At 41.5% G+C, this 18979-nt stretch overlaps 1 protein-coding gene across 1 annotated transcript in view; it reads left to right on the top strand.

The window, feature by feature from the left end:
* The window catches only part of LOC125238077 (protein CASC3-like), a 34708-nt gene that overhangs the window by 5261 nt on the left and 10468 nt on the right, over positions 1–18979 (top strand). The window contains exons 4-11 of the mRNA XM_048145367.1: positions 6865–7006; positions 7800–7894; positions 11079–11207; positions 12016–12237; positions 13523–13610; positions 14720–14819; positions 15684–15821; positions 18163–18251. Coding sequence (XP_048001324.1) covers positions 6865–7006; positions 7800–7894; positions 11079–11207; positions 12016–12237; positions 13523–13610; positions 14720–14819; positions 15684–15821; positions 18163–18251 — 1003 coding nt within the window. The remainder of the gene's footprint in view (positions 1–6864; positions 7007–7799; positions 7895–11078; positions 11208–12015; positions 12238–13522; positions 13611–14719; positions 14820–15683; positions 15822–18162; positions 18252–18979) is intronic.

The raw sequence follows: 18979 nt of genomic DNA, 5'->3' as shown, positions 1-18979 counted from the left end.
ATTTAGTAACAACAGCGCAATCGCAAACAGTTCGATGCCAACCGCCAGCTCACTTGAAAACGCGGAGGGTATTCCTAGCTCCCAATCAACGCTGAGTATTAATAACTCCATAGAACAACAAGAAGCGGATGCCACAGGCCTTAGATTAATAAGACAAACGGTAACCAAAGCAGAGCCACGAGTTAACACATATAGTAACTTATCTGTTGCAACGTGGAATGTAAGAGGATGTGCCTCGCAAAATGACAGACTGAATATAGATCAAGAATTAGCCGGGCACCAAATTACCATTGCTGGTCTCCAGGAAACACACCTTGCCCGGGGAACTTTCTCCTCGAATAATTATGACTGGATTCTGAGCGGGGGGAAACGCGCACGTGAAAGACGAGGCATAGCAATACTTATTAGCAAAGCAGCTAGGTACGAAATTATAAACACATACAATAGACATGAGAACATACTAGCTATACATATTAGACTACAACTCGGAAATCAAAAAGATCAAGACATACTGTTTATTAACACACACGTACCATCCGACTCTACGACATGTTTAAGTACAATAGGGACGATACTAAGACGCTGCCCAAAAAAAGTAACGCCCATTCTATTAGGAGATTTCAATGCCCGCATTGGCAAGAATGATGTCACGCACCAGTCGCCATATATATGCAAGAAAAACTTAATTCATGAGATATCTAACTTTAACGGCACCCTTCTAACGAATTTTGTCGAGCAACACAATTTAGTGGTTAAAAGCTTATGGGGCCGACCATCGAGTAAAGTAACGTGGAGAATGGGAACTAAAGTCTCCCAAATAGATCACATAATATGCAGTCGAGCTAGCGCAACCATGTTTACATCCATCCAAGGTAAGTGGTCCAACAAGATCAAAACAGACCACAAACTTATTTGGGGAACGATCGGGAATCTAAACCCTACTCGCAACACACCACGACATGGGACCCAACCCAAGAATCCACTAAAAAACGAGCTAGACACTCGATTCAACTATAAAGAAGTTAATTATGAGGCACTTCAAAGCAAGAAACATCTCATAACTTTCCAAAAAGAAGTAAGTAAAAATCTCATATCTTGCTTAGATGCGATCGCGCAGGATAGCGGGAAAACTAACAAGAACCCCACCTGGGAGGACCTTAACAAGATTCTAATTAGATCAACAAAGGTCATTCCGCAGGATTGCAAAATAAGATCCGAACGAAGCAAGATGGCCCAAGAGCAACTACAAAAGGCCCTTTTTCTAAAAAACAAATTTCCGAATGTACATTTGTATACAAAAAACCTCAGCCTAGCAAGAAAACGGTTTCGCAAGGCAATAGAACAGGACGACGAAGAAGAATGCGCCTACTTCTTCCGAAACCTCAGTGACCAACATAGGGCAGTACGAATGAAAATAACGTACAAATACTTGCAAAAACACCGCACAAAACTGTCGCGATCGCAGCAGAAATACTTTATCCCGATGGCCCAGTGGATTTCGGATCTTAGAAAATGTGAAGGCCCGATTGTGACGCCCATCGATTGCCACAATAGTACATTGCCGGACTCGGACAGCCCCGACAGTGAGACAATAAGTCGTATAATCAGGCGCATGAGAAACGGAACAGTCCCTGGCACAGACCAAATTGTCCCAGAACTGTACAAAGCGGCCCCCCCAGACTTTATCTCACATGTCACAAACATCATGAAAGATGCCTGGATTAACAACAAGGTTCCAGCAGAATGGGCACTCACCAAACAAGTTCCTATACCAAAAAAAGCCATCCCAAAGCTATAGGCGATTTTCGAAAAATATCAATTTGCAATGTAGGCTACAGAATCTATGCTAGTTTCTTATTAGAAAAACTGGATGCTACAATAAAACCACTTTGAAGTTATCAAGCCGCTTTCCTGGCTAATAGATCCACCGAGGATCACATCTTTACCCTTCGCCGGGTCTTAGATATAAACTGGAGGGAAGGAACGAAACTGTTTATAACGGCATTAGATATCGAGAAAGCATTTGACACCGTTGATCTAAATGCACTTAGGGACATTATATACTCTCGCACGAACGCCCCTCTCACCAATAGGATTGTAGAAGCATGCATGAACGAAAAAACATTTGTTTCCTGGTGCGGACAATGCTCGGACACGGTTCAGAAAGGTAAAGGGGTAAAACAGGGCTGCCCATTGTCTCCCCGTTTGTTCACCATTCTAATGGACGACGTACTTCGTACGCTCGAAGAAGAAGACGAAGACGTCAGACTAGACCAAGACAAAGAAATCCGACTGCCAATCATTCTGTCTTATGCAGATGATCTAATTATACTAGGCCAGTGTATAAACGTCATCGACCGTTTACTTGGTAAGCTAACAACCCTATTGGACTCCGTAGGACTCAAAATAAACGCAGGTAAAACCAAATTAATAATAAGAGACCCAACAGCAGGTTCGACAATCGATCAACAGATAAGATACCTTGGCGAGGTACCTATACAGCCATTAAAGGAAATGAAATATCTTGGCACATACATCACCTCAGGTCATAACAGGAGAGCCACAATTAAGACTAGATGCGATCAGGCCGTAAGAAATTCAAAAATCTTGACAAAATTCATCAAGGAAAAGAAAGTTGAGTGGAAAATAGCGCGACTTATGTATAAAATGGTCATCTCCCCCGCCATGACGTACGGGTTAAACGTAACCGCCCTGACAAAAGCCAATAGAGCCCGCCTAAGACGGTACGAAAGGCACATACTCAAGGAAATGCTGCTTGTAGCCAGGGATAGCCCGAAACAAAAGATACACGACATCCTAGAAGGTAAAACGATTACCAAAATCATTAAAGTCCGCCGACTCTCATTCTACGGGCATGTCCTTAGACGAGAAAGCCCCCACCTTCTACACGCAGCGTTAAAATATAAAGAAAATACGAGGAAGGAGGGACGCCCAATATACACTTGGGAAGACTCCCTAAACCACGACATTCGTCACTACACTAACAGACCCAGATGCTATTGGGAACAAATTTCAGAAAATAGAAGTAGACTAAAGAAAGAAGCTGAGAGAATTTACAGGCAACCGGAAACGGACACGGAGTCAGAGCCAGAAGAAACAGAAACCGGCTGCAGCACCAGCACCACTAACACTCCCCAGGTGACCTAATACGCCGGAGTTTGAATTAGATACCACCTAATAAAAACGATATATTGCTACCCCGACACACAACGAAGGGGAAGAAATAATTCTTGTTATAACAATTAAAGCAGTCACCTATCCTCACATACCTACTATTTATCACACACCAAGTATAGTATCTATTCACCCCACGCTGACTTTACGATGCCTTGTATTCGGGTCGGCTCCAAACTCCCGTCTCTCCTACTATCCTGACTGCAAACCCTACACTCCCCACCCTATCTACTGGGTGCTCCGGTGTCTTGGACAGGCTGCGGGGGCCTACGGCGGGGCAGCAGGGGTTGTTGCGCAATGAGCCGGTATGAAAACGTACTCTGTCTGATTCTGCGTTCGAGTCTTAGTCGGTGAGATGTGACGCAGACATATCCAACGACTCGCTGCCTCTTAGGCTCAATCATCAGAGTCACGTGAGCCTACAGTGCTATTTCGTAACAAAATCTCCTCCCCCTGTAATCTCCCCTTCCTAGTTCCTTGCAGCAGGATCTGCTGGCTGGAGTTACCCCCTGAATCTGAATCTGAATCTCAGAAAAAATATAGACGGAGGGTAGCACGATCTAATTAACCTTATATGTACCAAATTTTGAAAGACAGAAATACCTACCGTACCTGATCTTCAATCAGTACTGTACCTACCGCCGCCTTTTTTTTCGAACAATTCAATATTTTTATGAAAATTTTGCGTAAGTTTGTTCACTAGCTGGACATCAGTCATATATTTTCTAAGTGGAAAAGTTGTCCTGTAATGACGTCACAGACGCGTCATCTAGGGGTTTCTAAAATCTATGTTGTTTAGATATCGTAAATGTCACTTGATAACATCATATGAAAATGAAATACTTACGTGTATATATAAATTATCATTTTCTTACCTTTTCACGGGCTTTGATTAGAATTTTCTTTATTTATTTGTTTTCTAGCACGCAATTATTTTTTCTGCCTCCTCAAAGCTTTGTTCCCCATTGTTTCAATGACACGTGACCACGCGGAGAAAACTGACACAGGTCCATCCTCTGAAAGCGCCGCCGCGCGACTGAAGAGGCCATAAGTGCCATCGAAAATGTTTTCAATTTCAAAACAATTTTCAAAAAAAATTTTTTTTTGCAAAAACAGGATTAGTAACAGGTCTTAAAATTGGGTTCATAGTTGTTCCATCTTTCCTTTGCGGATTTGGTAGTATTTGGTAAATATTATATTATTTTAATGACGCTACCGGCTCAAACTCATCAGATTCGTCTAGATAATCTTATTACCTATATATTGAAGTAAAAAACAAGTCAAAAAAGTTCTTATCATAGCCATGGGAACGATTTATTGTTAAGAGAAGAGGTAACTTTGGAGTCATTTTCTATCGAGCGAAGTTGTAACATTCATGTTGTTCAACTCCATAACATACTCACCAGATCCTGAAATTTAACATATATCGTTTTCAGATTTTTCCATTGCGTTTTCCTATGTTTTTAACGGCTTCAAAAAACGAGTGCGCGCAGCGTCTACGGAAATATATCGCCTTAATCGATAATATTCAAAGGCAAATGTAATTTTATAATGTATTTTTTTGGAGAAGGCGCCGTAAGCCTTCGGTAATTGTGTCATATACTTGAAAATTTCGACCCTTGCCGCCGTGACCAGTTGGCCGAGTGGTTGAGGCATCCGTGGCTATAACGGAGTCCGCTGGTTCGAATCCAGCATTGGACACTTGGAGGCCTTGGTAATTTTTTCTTTGTATATGACATTTATTTCAGTTTATGGACAAATAAAGCTTTTAGTATTATTATTTGTGACCATCAAGGCTACTCCTTTACGTACGTTTGCTAATAACGCGAAAGAAAAGATATAACTGTTCGTTACAAAACCCACAGTGGCCTAGTTTAGCCTACAAAGAAAACCTTATTGACACCAAATGTATCAAATGCATTCCATACCAAATAACGACAGAACCTCCAATTGAAGAGCATGTGGTAAACAAACAAATAATTGCCTGCAGCTTTCTAATGTTCGCGCTCCGCTGCCCAGTGCGTACATCGCGTGCATTACCAGTTAGCTGACCGATTGATAGTCGTTCTAGAGATGGGCCGAATACAGACTTTGCCTAATACCAAAGAGGATCGAGTATTATAGAGAGTTACTGTCAAAGTAAAATGAGTAATCATAGTGCATAGACTGCCATCTCTCGACACAAGTTTAAAACTTTTGAACCTCAGGTTTGACAATTTGGCCCATATTGTTAGCTTGATATGTGTTAAAATGTCAAATATTAATATTTGCGCCATCTAACCGAGCGTTCCCCAAAGCTGTAACGCCATCTAGGCCACCGTACCTTTTTCTCTAGGACTTTGAGGTACGTTTTTTTCTTAGACTTTATCATACGGAGTTACATATGTCTTTGCTAATACGAATATTCGGCTGAACATTCGGTTCAGCTCTTACGGATCCGAACATTCGGCCGAATAATCGATTGCGCCATAATTTTAAAGCTGATGTTGAGATTAAGGGCCAGTTGCATCAAACACAGTTAAGCGGCAGAGGTCTATGGAACTTCTCATACGTACTTTTTAGCGAGCGTTTTGACGGTGACTAGACGGTTTGGTGCAACCAACCCTAAAACCTGAAGTAATGGATACGTAACAATTATGTCATTATGACTCCTAATGTTCCATCATTTGGTGGATAAATAATATTTTGTTTTTTCTTTCTTAAGCTACGGTTTTTTTGTAACTTTTTCACCAAATATTTACAATGCTGACGTACTTGAAATAGGCTTCATTATCCAATAAACTACGAAACAATGTCAATCGCAATGTAACCGAACTATTCGGCCGACTACGAACATAGAAAACTTTCCGAATAAGCCGAATACCGAATGTTTACCGAATATTCGGCCCATCTCTACCTCATTCCTTCCAGTTTACTATGAAATTGATACATATTAATGACTCAGTTAACTGATTAGCAGACTTGTCTTCTCTTTATTGGCTTGTTATATCAAGATAAGACTTGACTGTATTGTATGTCTGGGCTTAATGTAGGCACTGGTCCCACCGCGAGCTAGTAAGCTATGAGCTACCGTCTATAAAAACGAACAAAAGATAAGCTGAAAGATAACTGCTACTTGTCAATAGATGTCGCGACGAACGAAAAGTCTAATGCTCACCAATTTTTAGCTAATATTACAATAGTATTAATCAGTATTCTGTTTTCAATTCCTTCTTACAAGCGTAATACAAGTTGTAAACTGTTCTAATATTAAATTTTTGGCAGACGAGACACTGTGACACCCAGTATCGAGTAGTGGTACTGAGAATTCACGCTATTTGACGCGTGATTGTGGCTAGATGTCACGTAACTATGCCTATACAAATAACCCGCATTTATTGATGTATTGAGTTACAACTCTTCCCTTACTTATCCTCTATGCTTTCCATCCAGTTTCCAACGGAGGTTGTATAGGTGTTAGAGTATACATGCGCGGAGGGGGGGGGGGGGGTCATTACCCCCATGACCCCCCCTGGAGCCTAGGTTGGCCATACAAATAGACCACGTGACCCCCCCCTCTGGGGCCTGGGCCTTACCACGTGACCCCCCCCCCCTGGGCACGAAGCTGGATCCGCGCTTGAGAGTATAGTAGTCATATTACCATTTATAAGCATTTCCCTCATATTGCAGTGGTGAGGAACCAGCAAACACTACATCAGAGACCTCTTCAGAGAAGAAGGAAGGCTCCCCTCCCGCCGAGCGCCGCAGGCCGCCGCGCAAGTCAGAGGTTATTGACCGCTGGGCGCACGACAAATTCAACGAGAACGAACAGGTGACTCGACCTTATTGCGAGCATCTTCTCTCACCAATGGCTGACTGGCTATTCAGTCAAGTGAAATTTAGTGTTTAAATTCATCATCCTCCTTGCGTTATCTCGGCATTCGCCACGGCTCATGGAAGCCTATGGTCTGTTTTGACAGCAAAATCCCACGATTTTGCGTAGGCTCTAGTTTTTACGAAAGCGACTGCCATCTGACCTTTTAGCCCAAAGGGTAACTAAGCCTTATTGCGATTTGCCCGGTTTCCTCAAGATCTTCACCGAAAAGCAGCTGGCAAATATTAAACAACATTTCGCATTATAAGTTCCGAAAAACTGATTGGTTTAGTCACCGGTATAAACATGAGATGATTTCTATACCTCACATTAACGTCTTGTTTGAAATGTCATACGAAATTGTCAAATGATATAAAGCGACGAGGTACAGAAATCATCGCTTATTTATGCCGGTGACTTTACGAGCCGGGGTTCGAACCCACGACCTCCAAATTGAAAATTGCAAGCTCTTACCGCTACGCCACCAGCACTTCCGTTTCTCATGTGACAAACTGACAACCATTGAGTCACTTGTATGAGAAAAGTAAGTGTTGCTATAATAAAGAAAAAATTGTGTCGCTTAACTTCAAAACTGGGTAAATCCATTCTGCTATAAGGTTGATTATCTTTCAGATCGTATTATATTTTTTTATGTATTCAACCTTAAAGCAGAATGGATTTACCCAGGTTTGAAGTTAAGCGACACAATTGTCAGGCTACATATGTTGACGTTTTTTTTGTCTGTGTGCAGGCGCCGAAGTCTCGCGACGAGCTGGTGGCTATCTACGGCTACGACATTCGCAATGAAGACGCTCCACCGCACGCGCGCCGCAACCGCAGATATGGGTAAATACCACATAAATAATAAATAAATAAATATTGGGGACACCTTACACAGATCAACTTAGCCCCAAACTAAGCAAAGCTTGTACTATGGGTGCTAAGCGACGATATAATACATACTTAAATAGATAAATACATACTTATATACATAGAAAATATCCATGACTCAGGAACAAATATCTGTGCTCATCACACAAATAAATGCCCTTACCGGGATTCGAACCCAGGACCGCAGCTTAGCAGGCAGGGTCACTACTGACTGAGCCAGACCGGTCACATAATAAATCAAATATCTCTTCTTACCCTCTGCTGGGATGTAGGGCTCGAATCATATTTCTTCATTTATTACGGGATTGGGCAGCTTGGCTTGGGTAACCTCTTGCCACCCCATCCCTAACACCCTGAGCTCTTGCTGAACAGACCGACGCCAAGTCGATTTAGGGCGGCATATTCCAGGTGCGGGCCACTTTGGATCCAATGCCGTCGCGGCTTCTGGATTTCTTCGTGTACGGGCAAATACCCATATTTCTAATCCCCTCCCCCGTCAATAAATCTTAACCCGTGTGTAGGGGGTTAGGAATTTCACCCCCTTTTCTTCTTTGCTATTTCCCCTTTGTATCATACCATTAATAAGTGGAAGCCTTTTTATTATGTAAAAGACCCACTGACTAAATTTAGTACTATTATTGTAAAATTGTGATCTAATATTGTTAACTATTTGCTTGTCGTGTTTTCGACGGAGTACTGAAACCTATAAAACTTGTTGTCATCCTGTACCATACGTATTCTGGCAAATAAAGAAATTACTATTCTTCTGTGGATGTCGTAAAAGTCGACTCACCACATGGAAATGGTCTTTTTAAGTTATGAGCAAAATATATTTGACATAGATAGACTCAAGAAGAGTCATGAATGTCATGATACTCACGATATTTATACTTTAACTTCGTTTAGCTGAACACTAATGCTTCACTAATCTTCGATGATTTATTAGACCTAATGTGTTCTCATGCCTTTCAAAATGGAGGTACCGACATTTCCGGTCAGTGAACGAAATTATTTCTGCATGCTTATTGGCTATTTCTTGTTATTATATTGAACAGTGCATGCAATGCCTGCAATTTCTGTTTTGCCCTATGGTTGACTGGTAGAGAATGCCTTAAGGCATTAAGTCCGCTATTTGTACTTTTTTTTTATTGTGCAATAAAGTTTTAATAAATGCTTTGTAAGATATTATTTTGATTTTGTAAAAATTATAATTAAAACGTGTTGTTATTTGTGGTGCTTTCAGTTTGTTATAATTCTATTCTCTAAATAGGCTTAATGTTCACTTTTTTATGGGTCTCAGCTTTTCATTTGTTACTTTCGTCAGTCTATACGAACTTAGGATAAGACGAAAAACAAATGAGCCGAAAAAAGAGGCAAACCACTCGTTTAATTAAATATGACATTACTGACGAAAGTGACGATGAAGAATGGGTGACGAAAACTAAATGGGACGAATTCAAGAAATTAATGAATATGTTATGGTGCTAACACATACTGATATAAATGTTGTGTAACACCAGTGATCGGAACTATGGCAGGGGCGGCTCACTCCGCGATTCTATCGCCGCGCTACAAGTACATGCCGGCGGCCGCGAGTTCGCGGCCTGATCAGGCGGTCTAGCACAACTTGCGCTGTCGCCAGCGAGTTCATACTTGAAGTCGCGCTTGATGTATGGACTCACGCGCGACAACGCAAGTTGTGCTAAACCGCCTGGGGTGGCACGCGTTCTCACGGAACGCACGTTCGCACTTTCTATTGTTACATCACGTAGCGAGTTTTTTTTTCAAGGTTGAGGATGTCCACGTGTGGAATGGCTAAATAATGCTTAGTTAAATAGACATCATGAATAAAATAGGACAATCATACACTGATCTTATTGATTAAGTCCCACGGAAAAGTTCAATAAGGCTTGTGATACTGAAGGCTGTAACAATAGTTATTTGTTATACAAGGGGGCAAAGTTGTATTTTAACGCCGAGTGTGGAATTGAAAAACGAGCAAGTGAAAGGATTCTATAGTTGAACCACGAGCGAAGCGAGTGGTTCGATAATAGAATCCTGAACTTGCGAGTTTTTTAACACACGAGAAGTAAAATACATTTGCACCCGAGTGTAACACAAAACTTTTCCCCTCATTATAGCGAGGAAACTACAACGAAAAAGATGCGTTTATCACTGCTTCCAGTAGTTCCACAGGTGGTAAATCATCTTTATTACTAGATTCACCTACTTTTATCAATTTTAAAGCAGTTAATTTGACTTTATTCAAGGTCAAATTACTTTACCCACTAGTGGATAAAATGCGTTTTTACCCGCTGGTATTGAAGGACAAAACACGTGTTTCCGAGCTAGTGAGGGGAAAAAATATATAAATACTGTATATATACCTAGAAAGTACCCAAGACTTGAATATATAGTATAACTATTTATCTGAGAATTAATGCGTTTTAAACCATAGGCAACCCTATCCTCCGACGCTGCGCACGTGCGGCTCGTTTCTTTCTTAGAATTTTGTAGGCATTTAAAAAGGCGGCATTTCGTGAACATCAAAGCAGTGGGCCTTCTGTACTTGTACTATTATATATTCTGTGACTATGGGAGCAAAACTTGCTAAGTGGACATTTTAGAGTACTTACAGCCATGAAAATATTAATATCCTTGTAGTAATGTATTAGAAATCTTTTATTCAGATATAGAATCAAATTTAACACTGATCTGAAAATAATAACCTTGGTTTTATTTTAAACTAGTTTTTGCCCGCGGCTTCGCTCGCGGTAAATCCAAATTATCGGCATGCTCCGTACAAAATTCCACCCCCCATTTTAGGGAAGTGTGGTCTTAGAAAGAGACAAAAAGTAGCCTATGTCACACTCCATCCCTTCAACTATCTCCACTCAAAAACTCACGTCAACCAGTCGTTCGTTTTGTCGTGAAAGACGGACAAACAAACAGACACAGACACTTTCCCATTTATAATATTGGTATGGATTTATGTCAGCTCTAAGGTTTTGTTAAAGTTTTACTCCCATAGTTCCGATCACTGAACATTACACTGTCCTTGCCACACAATGTCATGCATATAACATGAACAACCAGAGTGGGAGCGCCATTAATTTGTTTCGTATTCTGTGTTGTACAGTCGCGGACCCAACAAGTATACTCGGACTTGGGAGGACGAGGAGGCGTACAGACGCGCGCAAGCCGCGCCGCCGCGCAAGCCGCCCAACCCTGAAGACTTCCCTGACTTGGACACTGCTCACAAACACAGGTATACAAGTACTTACTTTAAGAGGTGGGGCCACACAGAGCGAGGCACGACGCAATGTTCTATGAGCACATGAATGCAAAGACATGTAAGATGGACAGACCGCGCGAGCAATTTGACTCGAGACGTACCGAGCTCTGTTAAAACCGGGCTAATTCCATTGCTGGGTGTAGTAACCCCTTCTTCGTCTGTTTCATACCCAACAATTCACTTAACCTAAAGGGTCAATATGAGACTTCGATTGCACACTTTCTCACCAAAAACGTCTTAAAAGTAAAGGTAGAATAGTCGTCGGATGAATACTATGCTGTTTGTAAAATACTACTAACACCTGTCATTAGTTCCTAGAATTAGTTAATCCGATACATTTTTTTCCCCTCACTACCTCGGAAACACGTGTTTTGTCCTTTAATACCAGCGGGTAAAAACGCATTTTATCCACTAGTGGGTAAAGTAATTTGACCTTGAATAAAGTCAAATTAACTGCTTTAAAATTGATAAAAGTAGGTGAATCTAGTAATGAAGATGATTTACCATCTGTGGAACTATTGGAAGCAGTGATAAACGCATTTTTTGCGTTGTAGTTTCCTCGCTATAGTGAGGGGAAAAGTTTTGTGTTACACTCGGGTGCAAATGTATTATTCTCGAACCACTCGCTTTGCTCGTGGTTCAACTATAGAATCCTTTCACTTGCTCGTTTTTCAATTCCACACTCGGCGTTAAAATACAACTTTGCCCCCTTGTATAACAAATAACTATTGTGATCTGAATTAAATCCCCCATAATCCTAGTGCGATTTGCTTATTCTCAGCAGTAGAAGACTCCGCGGCCCCCGTCCGCGCTCCAAGTCTCAACCCACCTCCAACGAGTCTCTCTCCAACGGCTCCGCGTTGCGCCGACACGCCTCCACCAAGACGAAGGCCAGGCCAACGCCTGCCAAGAGCACACCCGCCGCCAAGGTCGACACCAAGCCTAAGGAAACACTGCCCAAGCTGGAAAACCTTACTATCACCACTACTGTAGTCAATAACAAGTAAGTCTGTCACACAATCGTAGTTTGAGGCCAAGTTTTCTCCAAGTCTCAACCCACCTCCAACCAGTCTCTCCAATGGCTCCGCAGTGCGCCGACACGCCTCCACCAAGACCAAGGCCAAGTCAACGCCTGCCAAGAGCACACCCGCCGCCAAGGTCGACACCAAGCCTAAGGAAACACTGCCCAAGCTGGAGAACCTTACTATCACCACTACTGTAGTCAATAACAAGTAAGTCTGTCACACAACGGTAGTTTGAGGCCAAGTCTTCTTTAAGTCTCAACTCTCCTCCAACGAGTCTCTCTCCAATGGCTCCGCGCTGCGTCGACTCGCCTCCACCAAGGCCAAGGCCAAGCCAACACCTGCCAAGAGCACACCCACCGCCAAGGTCGACACCAAGCCTAAGGAAACACTGCCCAAGCTGGAAAACCTTACTATCACCACTACTGTAGTCAATAACAAGTAAGTCTGTCACACAACGGTAGTTTGAGGCCAAGTCTTCTCTAAGTCTCAACCCACCTCCAACCAGTCTCTCCAATGGCTCTGCACTGCGCCGACACGCCTCACCAAGGCCAAGCCAACGCCTGCCAAGAGCACACCCGCCGCTAAGGTTGATGCCCAGCCTAAGGAAACACTGCCCAAGCTGGAAAACCTTACTATTTCCACTACTGTAGTCAATAACAAGTAAATCTGTCACGCCAAGGCCAAGCCAAGTCTACCACCAAGGTCAAGATCGAGGCCAAGCCTAAGGAAACACTTCCCAAGCTGGAAAACCTTACTATCACCACTACTGTAGTCAATAACAAGTAAGTCCCTCACGTCAAAGCCAAGTCAATATATGCCAAGTTTACCGCCAAGGTCAAGGTCGAGGCCAAGCCTAAGGAAACACTGCCCAAGCTGGAGAATGTTACTATCACCACTACTGTAGTCAATAACAAGTAAGTCTGTCATGTCTAGCCCAAGCTAATATCTACCAAGACTACTGCCAAGGTCAAGGTCGAAGCCAAACCTAAGGAAACACTGCCCAAGCTGGAGAATGTTACTATCACCACTACTGTAGTCAATAACAAGTAAATCTGTCACACCGTTAATTTTAAAAGGCATCGAGTTTGATACTAGTAAAATTGCCCACAGATTACTAGATCAGTACACGATATCAGCCTACCTTTCCGAATTACTGGTAGGCTAATATATCTTCTGTGAATTGGCAAAGGCAACCTTCAACATTCTTCAAAACAAGACGTTAAAAAAATTATACAAATGTTTCATTAACTGTTTGTTTCGCAGTAGCAGTCAGCCAGCACGGAAAGTGAACGCAGTTGCGCAGCAGAGGCCTGTACCCACCGACCAGGGCAAGAAGAAGGCACCGCCACAGGTAACCTTCCGATTTCAAATGTTTACCACAGATTTTCGAAAAAAAAACCGTAAGGGTGCGGGAAGGTAATTTTTGATAGACTTTTTTTGACTGCTAGTCGGATTCTATTCAACTTACGGTAATGTATGTGAGTGTGTTTAGTAAAACGTCCCACTTTGTCGATTGCTATAAAGCCGCTTTGTCAGTTTATTCATATAAAGATACAAGTAAATCTCGCCTTAATGGTAACCGACAAAGTGGGACGTTTTACTAAACACACTCACTTATAGTCTGTATCTTTAGAAAGGTTTCGATAGCTCGTAGGTTCGAGTCCTGCCAGAGGTGTAATATTTTCCATTTTTCCACTAGGAATGTTCCGAATGTCGCAACAAGCGCCAAATGAGAAAATGGTTTCTATTTGTGTCATTTTCCAGTAAAATGTCCCATTTTCTCGGTCGCCGCAAGGACGTTTTGACCGGTCACTCATGAATGTAAAGATCTCGTATACTAAATAATACGTAAACTGATTTCCTTTTACTGGATTGTATACCTATGTATATGTAGTGCTTTCACCGAATATCAGGCCTCAAATGTATTAGATTTAAAAAAAAAATGGAAAAAATTAAAAAACAAAAACATTTTTATTTTATTTTAGCCAAAGTACTTATCCAATTTCTTTGTAATTTGGATATGTTGTATATACAATTAAGGTCAATTTCTAAAAAAAAATTATTGCATTATGTCATGAAAAAAAAAAGAAAAAAAATTGAGTTTAAAATAAAAAAAAAGAAAAATAATACTTGCGAGATAGCGACAGTTACCAAATTTACATATTTTATGTATAATTTAATAATGTTTAACATATATTTTTTTCAAAAATAAAAATCGGGATTAACAGTGTGAAAAAATCGGATTTGTGACATCCCATACATTGTTTTCATTCAAAATAACTTGTACGTGATTCCACTAGAACGTTTTATTCCCAACGTATTTTGAATTTAGAACGCGAGTAATTAAACTGAGAGCGAACCATAAACTCCTTGGCTGTATGCGGCTGGGCGTACGGTTTTCGAATGATTAAAAAAACACATTTTTGTTTTAATTTATAAATGAACCATTTATTTGTTCAGCAGCCCGCGGCACCGAAGTCCCCGTCCGCGCCGGCGCCGGCGCCGCAGAAGGCCGCGCCCGCGCCCGCGCAGCCCGCTCCACCCGCGCAGCCCGCCGCAGGTAACACCTAAATACAGCCTTTATGCTTCGAATATAATAAGTTCTGGGGAGTGTGCACAGGAACTGCATGACCCGGTTCCTCCTTCCCCGTTCCACAACCGGACAACCAGGCGCGGGGAGCGGTTTCACCCTTACTGTCGACCTACCTTTCATTCGCACGAAGAGGTCTGCCTCTTCTTTCCTAATGCGAACCGCTAAGTAGTGGAACACGCTCCCCTCTTCTGTACTCCCGGTTGAATACGATCTGTGGCCCGTTTCTCGAAAGGTATAAGCCTTGTATTACAAGTGTGTGCACTGTAATACAAGGCTTGTACCTTTCGAGAAACGGGCCCCTGGATGTATTCAAGTCGAGAGTGAATAGGCTATTACGGAACCAGTGAGCTACTACTTCGGCGTTGTCGTCACTTTCCATCGGCTGCGACTGAGGTCAATTACTGGTCGATTTATAATAAATAAAAAAAGGTCTTTTCGACATGGCAACTGATAAAGACTCTCTAAAACAGGTTGTCGTTGGATTATAACACAACTAATAACGACTTTAGGTATCCTTAGCATCCAAACGGTTGTCATAATTTTATAGACATTTACCCCCTTATTCATAAACGTTCACGAAAGGTAACTAGCCGATAAAGATCGTTTGTCCTTTTCTATCACACCAATACGTCAGAAAGGGACAAACGATCCTTATCGGCTTGATAACTTTAGTGAATGCTTATGAATAAATGGGTTAACGTTTATGACAACACTTCCACACTGTATGCTATAAAACTCGCCAGAGACTTATTGAAACTATCTTTTCACGCATATATTTTTTTGAAACTTCATTGTACTAGAAGTGATTTAAAATTCCACATTATATTCTAGGCGCGGAGCCTCGCGGTAGTAAGCGGTATAGTAGCCTACGGCAGCGGCCTCTCGCAGAGACGTACTCGCCACAGCCGTCACAAGGACAACAGCAACAACAACAACCACAACAACAGCCACAGATGCGGTATCATCCAGGTACAACAACTTATTCAATTTTAGATTTTTGCTCAGCAGGCGCCTCTAGCTCACTGAGAAGGACCCACCGAGAACCATGTTCAATATCTTAACAAACCGCCTTGCTTCATTAATGTCAAAATGAGAGCTTTTCAAATAACCTAACCACAAAATTACATACATATAATCACGCCTGTAACCCATAAAGGGGGAGGCAGAGGCGCCACTCTTGGCAAAAAGGGGTTGAAAGAAATCCAAATTGTGACATTGCAGTGACAGATTGCCAGCCTCTCGCCTACGCCACAATTTAACCCATATCCCACAGTCGACTTCTACGACACCCACGGGAAGAAAGGGGGTGGTGAAATTCTAACCACACAGCTTCAGGTGTGGGTTAGACACACTTAGTAACTTAGTAACTTTAATTCTAATTTTTATTAAATTAGGACACTTTGTTCGGTTGTCGTTTGTTTCCTTTCTTTTAGTGAATATTTTAAATATATGATTTTGACTCATGGAGACCATATACATCTCTAAGGAGAATTAGATTAAGTAGATATACATTTTATTTTTAGTTGTGACATTTAGAGTCATTTGCACCTCTAAAGTAATTTTAGACTTTTTTTTTTGTATTTGTACTTTTTATATTAAAATTTAGTGTAGTTCTTGGTTGTAATTCGACATTTAGAGACCTTCTACATCTCTAATTAATTGTATAGAGTTAACTTTAGTTAGAACTTAGAATTAGTATATAATAGTATCAATTGTAATTTCAACTCAATTTTAAATATTTTTTTAAATACCTATGTACATGTGACGTGTAAAAGTGCCCCTGTGGCCTATTTGCTGAATAAATTATTTTGATTTTGATTTTGGGTGGTAACCACAAAATTACAGATTTTCATGAAACATGGCTAAGAACACTCCCGACTAACTCAGCTTTCAGACAAAAAAAAACTAAATCTAAATCGGTTCATCCCTTCGGGACTGCTACGATGCCACAGACAGACAGACAGACAGACACGTCAAACTTATAACACCCCGTCGTTTTTGCGTCGCGGGTTAAAAACTGTTTAAGGCCTATAATAATAATAATAATATTTATTTATTTCATAAAGATAACATGCTATGCCTGCGGTGGAGTCGGACCAGCTTGCGTAAGGTTGGGCGGGGCAAACAGGACAGGCAATGGCAAGGCAAGGAACAGGGCTGGTACCGACTACAAAAATAATTAATTATTTTATAATTTGGATGTTTAGATATTTAGGTTTAGACAGGAAATCAAATCATCATATTATTTTTTACTTTTTAGTTTCTCCGTGTTTTCTAACACGCATATTTTTTGAAGACGGTTTTTTTTTTAATTCATGAATTTGATCGCTATTGTCGGGAGGTGTGGTCACAATATTAAAAAATGTATTGTTATAGCGGTGGAGTCGGGCCAGCTTGCGTAAGGTTGGGCGGGGCAAACAGGACAGGCAATGGCAAGGCAAGGAACAGGGCTGGTACCGACTACAAATATAATTGATTATTTTATAATTTGGATGTTTAGATATTTAGGTTTAGACAGGAAATCTAATCATCATATTATTTTTTGCTTTTTAGTTTCTCCGTGTTTTCTAACGCGCATATTTTTTGAAGGCGGTTTTTTTTTAATTCATAAATTTGATCGCTATTGTCCGAGGTGTGGTCACAATATTAAAAAATGTATTGTTATAGCGGTGGAGTCGGGCCAGCTTGCGTAAGGTTGGGTGGGGCAAACAGGACAGGCAATGGCAAGGCAAGGAACAGGGCTGGGCTGGTACCGACTACAAATATAATTGATTATTTTATAATTTGGATGTTTAGATATTTAGGTTTAGACAGGAAATCAAATCATCATATTATTTTTTACTTTTTAGTTTCTCCGTGTTTTCTAACGCGCATATTTTTTGAAGACGGTTTTTTTTTAATTCATGAATTTGATCGCTATTGTCGGTGTGGTCACAATATTAAAAAATGTATTGTTATAGCGGTGGAGTCGGGCCAGCTTGCGTAAGGTTGGGCGGGGCAAACAGGACAGGCAATGGCAAGGCAAGGAACTGGGCTGGTACCGACTACAAATATAATTGATTTTTTTATAATTTGGATGTTTAGATATTTAGGTTTAGATAGGAAATCTAATCATCATATTTTTATTTGCTTTTTAGTTTCTCCGTGTTTTCTAACGCGCATATTTTTTGAAGGCGGTTTTTTTTTTAATTCATGAATTTGATCGCTATTGTCCGAGGTGTGGTTAATAGTACTGCACGCTGAACATTGCCGTAATATTATTTACAGAAAGAAATAGGTCACAATATTAAATAACGTGTTGTTATTTTAGCAGAGTACGCGGGCAACGCGCCGTCGGCGACCAACCAGCATCAAGGCAGCCCGGGACCGCAGATGCATCCCCAGCAACTCATACACCCGGTAACTACACATCATCATCCTCCTTGCGTTATCCTGGCATTTGCCACGGCTCATGGGAGCCTGGGGTCCGCTGTGACAACTAATCCCAAGATTTGGCGTAGGCATTTTTTTACGAAAGCGACTGCCAACCAACCCAAAGGGTAACTAAGCCTTATTGGAATTAGTCTGGTTTCCTCACGATGTTTTCCTTCACCGAAAAGCGACTGGCAAATATCAAATGACATTTCGCACATAAGTTCCGAAAAACTCATTGGTACGAGCCGGGGTTCGAACCCGCGACCTTCGGATTAAAAGTCCCGCGCCTTTACCGCTAGGCCACCAGCGACCCGGTAACTACACATCGCATATAAAAACATAAATGTGAAACGAGAGTCAGTTTAAGTTAATTTACTTAGGGAATGGCCGCCATCTTGGATTCAAAAATGGCCATCGTCTTTTAAATCTGCGGGGCTAAGATGCACGGCTGTCTACCATTTGTCACCATGTCTGTCACGTTCTAAGTATGTGAGTGCGAAAGTGACGCATGATATGACAAGTGACAGTATCAAGAGCATGATTCAGTGCTGTGGCTCCCTAAAATCTATAAAACGAAGTCTATGACGACTTTTTAACGGCTCAGCCATGAATTCGTCTAAGCGCGACAGCGTGCAGCGGTGAGCGGCGGCCATACATTGGAGCGAGACACAGCGATGGGACTTTTCATTAGCACGTATGGCTGCCGCTCACCG

This window comes from Leguminivora glycinivorella, chromosome 22 (assembly GCF_023078275.1).
Source record: "Leguminivora glycinivorella isolate SPB_JAAS2020 chromosome 22, LegGlyc_1.1, whole genome shotgun sequence".
Classification (NCBI taxonomy): Eukaryota; Metazoa; Arthropoda; class Insecta; order Lepidoptera; family Tortricidae; genus Leguminivora; species Leguminivora glycinivorella.
The sequence above is the reverse complement of the archived record's forward strand: the minus strand, read 5'-3'. Positions and strand labels throughout refer to the sequence as shown.